We start from the raw sequence: 9,890 nt of genomic DNA, 5'->3' as shown, positions 1-9,890 counted from the left end.
GGCAACATTCAAAGGCCTTTAATAATGTTACCATGGCAATACTTTGCTGTTTTTGACTTAATTTTTCTTTCCTGGTAACGTTTCTAATATTTTCGTTGGTGGCGTTAAAAATAAAACAACAAAATAGAATCGCAACTGTTTATTCTCGTTTCGAGACTTAATATTTCAATCTTTTTCATCACAATTATTGGTGTTCACAATAACTTCACAAAATAAAAACAACGTGGCGTGCAATATCACTTCAATAAATAACTTCGCCTAAAATTCAAACATTTTACATCATTTTAAAAATACAATTTCCATTTTTCACAGATGTCGCCAAAACTGTTGCGAAACGAACTGACAGTTTGTTTTTTTTTTTCACCCACTGGAGGCAAAAGCTCAATCCTTTCAGCCATAGACAATTTTTTAACAAACCATCAATTCTTTTTACACTAACATACCACAGACATTTCCACATAAGACATTAAAATATTCACGCGTCACATAGATTTTTCTAGAACAAAAAAAACTACCACAACACGCCACAAACCTTTGTATAAATTAGCAATACGATTAGAACGGGACAAGTATCCTCCGTTTCTCTCGCACTTATATAGGATATATATGTTTGTCTCGTTCACTCACAGCTAATTTCATACATAGATTTATGCTTTCACATTACATACAATGGCGTAAAGCCGAAATGCTTGACTTTTCCATACATACATTTATATTAAAATTTACACACACATGCAAAGACAATTTTTTTTTACATTTTTCTCAATGATTCGATTCGTGTTCTATTGAAAAAATACCTGAGATCACATTTTTTTACGGATTTTTTACAATATTATATAATTTTTTTGTCATTTATTTTCATTTACACCTAAATTAATAATAAGTATCAAATATTAAGAATAATTACAAAATAAAGTGACAATAATTATAATATTTTTTGTGTTTTTTTTACTATACCAAATTATAAAAACCCTTGATCAGAGTTAGTCATTAAAAAAAAATTAGACATTCAATTAAATACTAAATTATGTACTTTAAAAAAAAAATTCGGTGGCTTTTTTTCATATTTACCCCCGTAATCACTTACGCACTATTTATATGGAATATTTTACGCCGCTTACAAAAAAATCACAAAGACAACTGTTTTTAGAGTGGAGCACGTTTTTTTTTTTCATTTTTTAGACTCTACAAAAAATGGGAGACTTTTAAAGCTATCATTGATAAGGTGTAAACACTTTTAAGATCGTTCGAGCATTTTATAACCAAGTCAAGATTTTTTGGGGTAGGTAGAAAATCGAAAATAAAAAAAATATGAACATCAAATTTTTTGTAAATCTTGCTTAAGTTTTTCTAAAAAGAAATAAAACAGATTATTTAAAAATAAATACGATTCATAAACTGCGAGAAATTAGAAATTTTATTCAAATACCCCCAAGTTTTTACTAAATTTCTTCAAAAATAGGCTATTTTTATCTCGACAGACCTCATGTTTTTATATACAATACTATGTATCCCCAGATATAAAACTCCTAATAAAAAAAACTCAAAATACCGACATTTTTTTAATATTTGGACTTTAGATTGGACATTATAATGCAAATAGTAAATAAATACGGTTTTACAGAGTAAACTAATTTTCTTAGAAAAAAGATTATTGGGTTAGTAATAAAATAAAAAAAACCTGTCTTAAAAAATCTTTTAAATGCAAATATAAATACTCCGTCTGTTTTATTAAATAATGTCCAAATCCAAGTTGACATTAATTTAAAATAAATATATTTTTCATATATAAACCGACGTTAAACGGATCACGGAATTTTGACATTAATTCAAAAGTGGGATCCAAATATAGCACAAGATATCCAACTAGTGATGGGAAACGAATTCATGAGACATCACTAATCACGTGATCAGTTCAGTTCACAGATCACACGATCAACGATTTAATTTTTCACCATTAAAAAGTTACGTTATCAGTAACGTAGGCTATTGCGCGGCCGAATTCGCGAGCTACAGCTAGTCTTATGCACATCTGTTATTATTTCTGGAAAAAAATATAAAAACGCTCCTCCATTGGTCAAAATATGACGTTTTAATGAGATTTTTAATTCATATTTTGATAACTGACATAAAATTCTTGTATGTCTATAAAAAATGACCTTCAAATGACATTGACAAAGTCAGATGTCAATTTGACTCGGGTCAACTATAACTGTTTCTATAAGGTGTAATTTTCAACCGATCTATTATTGCAGATCAGTATTTTCTATATTTAAATGTATAAAGGTAAATTTTCACTAGCTGCCTTAAATGTAAAAAGGCTTAAAATTTCCCTTAGTTAAAAAAATCTAGTAGATTTGATATAAAACGTACTAAAACATAAATAAATATGAACATTTATATTAGTCTTGTGGTTGGTTTTGGGGGTCGTTGTTGGTACGTTTATATTTTTGGAAATATTAATTTCCAAAAATTATTAAGGTTGGGGTTGAAGAACGATTTACGCATGGGGTCGGTTTTGGGGGGGTCTTTGCATTCATCTCTTGTATTGAAGTCTGGGGGTCTGTGTTTCTCTTGATTAACAGACTATTAGGTTTTGGGGGTCGTTATAAATACGTATAATTTTTTAACCATATATCTTGTTAAATCTTCAAGTTTAGGGGTCTTCTTGTCTCATCTGCTTGACATGGAGTTTGGGGGTCGTTATTATTTTTCCAAATATTACTAGAAGCCTGGGGTGTTCGTTACTCTTGACTACTTTGGTGGTCGTTGGCATCTAAAATTCGTCTATATATCTTGTATCTTGATGTTTGGGGGTCTTTGTTACTCTTTAGACTAGTAATTTTTTGGGGGTCGTTAATACCTTTAATTTTTCTCAACTATATTTTGTTGAATGTTGAATTGGGGGGCGTTTTCTCGTGTAGACCCGGGGGGTGTTTGGGGGTCGCTGTCAGTTGCTGCAGTAGACCGGCAGGACGGGGCTCCTCGGCCAATCAGATGTCTCCTCACTTTCGCTACTTTCGCTGCCCGATCTAGAAAAAAATTATAAAAAATAAGTTTGTCTGTATGTAACATATTAGGCTTTTACCTTAGCATGAAGCTTCACGTTTAATTTTTAAAATGTCTTATCCATATAAAAACAATGGTATACTAGCTTTAGCACACGGATTGCCTTCGCGAAATTAAAATAGTATCTTATGTGTTCTAAATTGCGTGCCGGTGGCCTACTTTTAATTCCTTTCCCTTCTAATCCTTTTTATAAAGGGAATATTAATTTGACAATGGAAGAGACAAAAAGGAAGCGGAAATATCCTCTTTATGTACATATCTGACAATTAAGAGGCAACGCATTTGCAATTGCAGATGAAGGAGGTTACTTCACTTTGAGGCAATTTATGGAGATATTTTTAACATCCATACATCCATCCACTTAAATATAAATAATATTGTACCTATTCCTACTGGGCGTGTTGTCTGTGGCGAGGTGTTGTTCCTCTATGGTCGGCAAGAGCGAGGTCAGACGATCCGTTGGTCGAAGTACCTGTAATATTAGAACAAATTTAATAAAAGAAACAAGATTAGTAATAAATTTAAAGACGGATGTTTGTTTCTAGAAAAATAATAGAAACACTTTTCAATTGTAATATTTTTTTTATTTAAAGCATTCAATTTTGGTATTTCAAACTGGTATATTCAGTAGTGTTTGACCGACACAGATTTTTCCGCCGAAACAGAAACCGAAACCGAACTTTTTCGGCCTTGGCCTTGCTTTCTATTTCTACCAAAACCGAAATTTCCGATTGTTAAGTGTATTTTTAACAACAATTGGAAATTCAGAGTTCTTCATCGACGGAGCAAATAAGTAATTTACATTCTACTATTTTTAACAGATACAAAAGTTATTTGTAATTGACTAGTAAGATCTATAAAATTCACCAACGATTTAGTTTTGGTTTCGGTTAACTAAAACCGTGAACCAAAACGCGTGGTATACGAACTATATTAATAACAAAAAGCTACGTATCCCGGGAACCAGACATTTCCCGAGGACCTTATCCCATGCGTACTCCACACTTTGTTTTATATCTGTGACAAATTTCAATGAGATATGTTGAACCGTTGCAGAATGATCGAGTAAGCATTAAAAAACTAAATGAATCTCACGGGAACCGTAACTATTCCCGTTAGCCTATGTGTTCTTCCAGACTATGCTCTAAACCTGTGCCAAATTTCATGGAGATCCGTTCAGCAGTTTAGGCTATAAACGCTAACAAACATCCATCCATCCATCGTAACTTTATTTATATGATACAAGCTTCCGCCCGCGACTCCTTCCGCGTGGAACTAAAAAAAACAAAAGTGAGTAGCCTATATGTTTTTCCAGACTATCCTCTACATCTGTACCAAATTACACCGAAATCCGTTCAGCCGTTTAGGCTACAAACTCTAACAAATATCCATCCATTCATCCATCCATCTAAACTTTCGCATTTATAATATTAGTAAGATTTACCTTTAACGTGCGTTCCGACAACCTCCATACAAGTCGCTGTCTCTGCGGCGCGGCGCAGCGAGCCTCGTACCGCGACAACACAGTACGGAACACATCGCGAGTACGTAATAACGACGTTTCACACATCTGAAATAAAAACAAACTTTTACCATCGAGTTTTATACTAGCATTTGCCCGCGACTCAGTCAGGGAAATAACAAGAGTATCTTAAATATTCCTCTACATGTATCACTAGCTGTTCCCATGCGGCTTCACCCGCATGGTATTATAAAAACTTTATTTTATTGTTAACATTACCGTTACCATAATAATTTTTCTTCTTAAACGTTGGCAGCTTGTAGTTTATTGACTCTTTCTGACATGAAAGTTGTTTTTCTATTTATTTACCAACCTAAGTTTAATAGCGTGAAAATATATAGCATGAAGCGTGTAAGTGTAGGGCTTTTTATTAAAGAAAGAATTATTCAGAAATATGCTGTAACTGACTACTTTAACAGTGGTAGAGCCCGCTTTAACATGTTCGTAGTGCAGGACTCTCAGCAATACCACGACCACACAAGACAGGCGTGAAGTGGAAGCAATTCCGCGTACAGTCTTATGAGTGTGGCCGGAGACCTCATTGTGATCCCTTTCTCTTACCACCCCTTTCTTAAGAGGAAAGGATGGGAAGGAATGGATTTGACGGTGGGGATGCATAGGAAGGGGAAATGTCCTCTTTATGTGCGTCTCCGTCAATGAAGGGCAGGCAGCGCTGCAATTGCGGATGTTTTTTTTTATATGAGAAGGGGGCAAACGAGCGACGGGAACACAAAAGTGGTCAACGACGCCCATGGACATCCGCAACACCAGAGGAACTACAGATGCGTTGCCGGCCTTTGAGGAAATGATAGGCTCGCTTCTGTTTCTTCGCTCCTCGCTTCTTCTTATGTTTATGTGCGGTCGCTTTACATTTCGGCGGATTCAGGTCACTTGCTCGTTTTTTTATACTGTCAAATACACTTTTCCTTTCCATCCTTTCCTCTTAAGTAAAAGGATTGGGTGGAAAGGAAAAGGGACTAAAATAAGACCTCTGTCACCACACTCATCAGAGGAAACACGGAATTGCTTCCACTTCATGCCTGTTTTCTGTGTGATTTACCACCTTATATTATAAAAATATCCTTAGCCATTAAATAGTGTGTGTTTTCACTTTATTATATGAGGTATGGATAGAGAAGATATACTTACGTTACAATACGCCTGCAGCTGCGCCGCAAACTCATATAGATAGTAAAGCTCGTCCGACACGTCTTTATGTCTCGCCCACTCTGTTAGTTGTTTCTCTGGAAAAAAAACATCCAAATAAGATAGGTTTTATGCAAAGATATCTATAATAATATTAAAAAGATTTGTATTTCTGTATGTATTCTATCCACGTAAAAACTACTAAGACGATTTCAATTCTTTCAACATTAGAAAGGTAATTTCTCTGTAACATAGGCTATATTTGTTTTTTAATTTCACGCGGGAGAAGTCGTGTGCAACAGCTAGTAAATAATATAGACAGTGGACAAAATTTTACCGGTACTATATCTGAAAGGTATATATATAATAAGCTCTATCTTTTTATAAAATACTACCTTTTTCCCGCGACTTCGTACCCGTGAAATTAAAGATATAGCCTATGTTACTCACAGATAAATTACCTTTCTTGTGGTGAAAGAATTTTTGAAATTAGCCCAGTAGTATTTGAGTTATTTCAATACAAACAAAAATACAAATCTTTCCTCTTTATAATATTAGTATAGATATAGTGTTAAGAAATAAAAAGAGGAATGATTTGTATGTATTGAAATACCTCGAACTCGGCTGAATTCAAAAATTCCTACACCATAAAAAGCAACACTATCAGTAACATAGACTATATTTATTATTTTCACACAAAGTCGCGAGTAACAATAAAGTTCAGAAACCGGGTATAAATGTATTCCCAATCTTACCTAATTGATGGTATACAATGACGAGCGCCAGTTCGCTCATCCTGGCGTTAGCGCATCCTGCGTCACAGATCGCTATTTCTAGTAAATTTACTAATTCACTTTCCTGTAAAAAAAAACAATAATAGTAAATAATACAAACAAACATTTTAAGGGCCTGTCCCACCAAATTGTTAATTGTCTCATAATCCAATGTGTAAAATGTGATGGAAATATCGGATTTTGTTCCATCATCTGACAATGACGTCACTTTTAAGCTATTTGAGCCTCTATCAGTCAGTGGTGGGACAGGCCCTAAGTAATGTATTTTTTTATGTGTGTAAATTCATTAAAGGCGTAGGTCTTAAACGCTGTGTGGCATAGTACTGTGTGTGGCATGAATAGTACTGTGCGTGGCATGTGTAATACTGTGTGTGGCATGTGTAGTACAGTGTGTGGCATGTGTCGTACAGAATGTGGCATGTATCTTACAGTGTGTAGCATATGTAGCACAGTGTGAGGCATATGTTCTACCTGTGGCGCGGGTGCGGCGGCGAGCGCGCGCACCAGCCGCAGCCAGTGCAGCGGAGTGACGGCGCGCGCGTTCGTCAACGCGAGCTTGTCGGCGAGCACGCGCGACATACGCGCCACGTCACGCCACGTGCACGCCGACTGAGATACCGACACTGTGAAACAATGGAAACTTTTATATTAATATGTATAAAAGAAAATTGTGTTAATTACGCTATTTATAACTCAAGAACGGCTTAACCGATATGGCTGAAAATTGGTGAGCAGGTAGCTATGAGCCAGGAGACGGACATAGGATACTATTTATTCCGTGTATGGATGGATGTTTCTGATTCTCGATGAAATTTTGCACAGATGCAGAGGATAGTCTGGAAGACAACATTGGCTATTTTACTTTTGATTTTCTTTAAATTCCACGCGGACGGAGTCGCAGAGCAGAGTAGCCTAAACTGCTGAACATATCTGGATGACATTTAGCATAGATGTAGAGCATAGTCTCGAAGAACACATAGGCTACTTGCTTATATTTTTTTGTTATGAAATATTTAGTAGTGCTTACACAATTTCTCACTTCCTAAGCGTCTCCAAGCGTTAAGTACACGTGCCCCTCCCATCCTTTTCTTAGAAAAAAAGGGGGGGAAGGAGAAGAGACTAAAGCTGGGCCTTATAACATGATATACAGGGTGTATCAGTAATATTTAGTGGTTCTCACCCAATTCCTCAATAGAGACGGTCCTCGGCTGCTTGGTGAGTTCCGCGTGCTCGTCCAGCGCCACATTCATACAGGACACCGTGATGCAAGGCACGTGACACGGACGCACCTTCATCTTGGTTAGGAATCTGGAATTACACTAATATTATAAACTAACTGTTCCCGTACGGTTTTATCCGCATCAAATTATATTTTTTTGTCTACATTTATGGGTTTTTTCAATCTCAAATGTTAAAATTCAAATACACAAATGATAACAAACGCCTTTGACTTTTTTTTAAATGTTAGATTTTTGTTAATCTTACTACTTACTAGTATTATAAATGTGAAAGTTTAGATGGATGGATGGATGTTTGTTAGACTTTGTAGCCTAAACTGCCGAACGGATTTCGATGAAATTTGGCATAGATGTAGAGGATAATCTGGAAGAACGCGTAGGCTACTCAGTTTTGTTTTTTTTTTAGCTCGCGCGAACAGAGTCGTAGGCGAAAGCTGGTTTACTAATATTTCCTTTAACAATTCCAACAAAGCTGTAGGCTTGTGCTAGGATATGGTTCAGGTCAGTCGAATGGCGGGATTCGAACCCTCGACTGCAAGAAAGCCGTACCACAAACCATTAGGCTATTGGCGAATGAATCATTGAATAACAATTTCCATTACCATAATGACCCTTCTTTTCTGCTATTGGCTTATCTTTTTTCCAATTCGACCCATTCGAAGTAGGCGTGAAAATATATAGCCTAAAGCGTGTCGTAAGTGTAGGAATTTTTAATAACAAGCATTATCTTATGACTAATGGAAAGCATTTTTACTAGTCCCATGATTGATTGGATTGTGTGAAAAAGGATATGCTTAAGAAAAGAGTGGATTCAGTTATGGCTGATAGAGATGTATGGAAGAGCACGTACTGTGCCGACCCTCCCTAAGGGATAAGGGCAAGTTGATGATGATGACTAGACCCTTGATTTTCGCTCCCCCCTAGACTGTCGAGGCCCATGTTAGTTTTCTCTCGTATTCCTCACCTGTCAAATAGATTAATGGCGCTGACAAGAACATCCGCGGGCAGATCGAACCACACTTTAAGACAGCGAAGTACATGAGCAGCGCCGTCCCTCGCGCCTATAGTTACCTCACCACTCTGGAATTAAAAATTTCTATTTATACAAGACATTTAAGAAATACATAGACTATAGTGAACATATTTTCACCGGTAACTTCTTTAAAAGGTAATATGTTAGTTGTCATGTTTTACGACACCTCATGTCCTTGTATTGACATGTTAAAATAAAATGTACAAAATTACAAGCTCCACCATCTCTATAAATAAAAAAAAAAATAGTGTTAGTTACACTGTTTATAACTCAAAAATTCGTCCTCCAAATAACTCTATCATACGTCATCTCAGTCATCATTCCCTTCTTGATCATGTCACCTTTCACGCAATCCATCCATCTCTTTCTAGATCTACCTCTACCGGTTTACCTCCACATTCATAACTAACGTCCTTCTTGTTACATACGATTCATCCCTTCTCATAACATGCCCATACCACGCTAACCTTTTACTCCTTAATTTGTCTACCATTGGGGCTACTCTCAAACTTCCTCTAATATAGTCATTTCGTATCTTACCTAATCGTGTTACCCCACACATCCATCTTAACATTCGCATTTCCGCCACATGTATTCTCCTTTCATCCGTCCCTTTTATCTTTTTATCCCTCCGTTTCCCCATCTAATTTATTTGTAGGAAGAGACGGACTTTGTCTCGATTAACAAGTCAATTTATCCTCAAGTGAAACCCCGCGGATTTCCGCGACTATACAGTAGGTCAGCTAATAAAATTTCTTCGTCTGTTTTAAAATTTCGAAATTCAATAACAAAGACGCCAGACATATCGTAATTTCTAAACTAAACTCGCGCATTTATCTTCTGTCGAAACTTATGGTTACATAAGCACACATCTCTATGCGAGTTTTAACTCAAATTTCGAAACTTTATACGTTCGTACATCACAATTGTGAACAACCTTCGGTTTCCATTGACGCTGTTACGAAACATGTCTTGTTTTGAACAGAATGAACAAGTAATTGAGATATAATGTGGATGGAAGTATGTTTTGTGCTGCAGAGATGCTAGAGAAGGCAGTGAATTCAGATATTCAGATAGAGATGTATGTA

At 36.1% G+C, this 9,890-nt stretch overlaps 1 protein-coding gene across 2 annotated transcripts in view; it reads right to left on the bottom strand.

Moving 5' to 3' along the window:
- Window positions 1–2,763: 2,763 nt before the first annotated feature.
- LOC106108007 (cyclin-G1) overlaps window positions 2,764–9,890 on the bottom strand; it is a 27,212-nt gene continuing 20,085 nt past the window's right edge. For both annotated transcript variants that reach the window (XM_013289069.1, XM_013289070.1), the window contains 8 exons: window positions 8,734–8,849; window positions 7,712–7,839; window positions 7,003–7,154; window positions 6,493–6,595; window positions 5,741–5,835; window positions 4,514–4,639; window positions 3,453–3,541; window positions 2,764–3,032 (listed from right to left, as the gene is read on the bottom strand). In XM_013289069.1, coding sequence (XP_013144523.1) covers window positions 2,951–3,032; window positions 3,453–3,541; window positions 4,514–4,639; window positions 5,741–5,835; window positions 6,493–6,595; window positions 7,003–7,154; window positions 7,712–7,839; window positions 8,734–8,849 — 891 coding nt within the window. In that variant the 3' untranslated portion in view covers window positions 2,764–2,950. The remainder of the gene's footprint in view (window positions 3,033–3,452; window positions 3,542–4,513; window positions 4,640–5,740; window positions 5,836–6,492; window positions 6,596–7,002; window positions 7,155–7,711; window positions 7,840–8,733; window positions 8,850–9,890) is intronic.

Source organism: Papilio polytes, unplaced genomic scaffold, assembly GCF_000836215.1.
Source record: "Papilio polytes unplaced genomic scaffold, Ppol_1.0 DF821845.1, whole genome shotgun sequence".
NCBI lineage: Eukaryota > Metazoa > Arthropoda > Insecta > Lepidoptera > Papilionidae > Papilio > Papilio polytes.
Note: the sequence above shows the minus strand (reverse complement) of the source record. Positions and strands in the feature narration are given on the sequence as shown.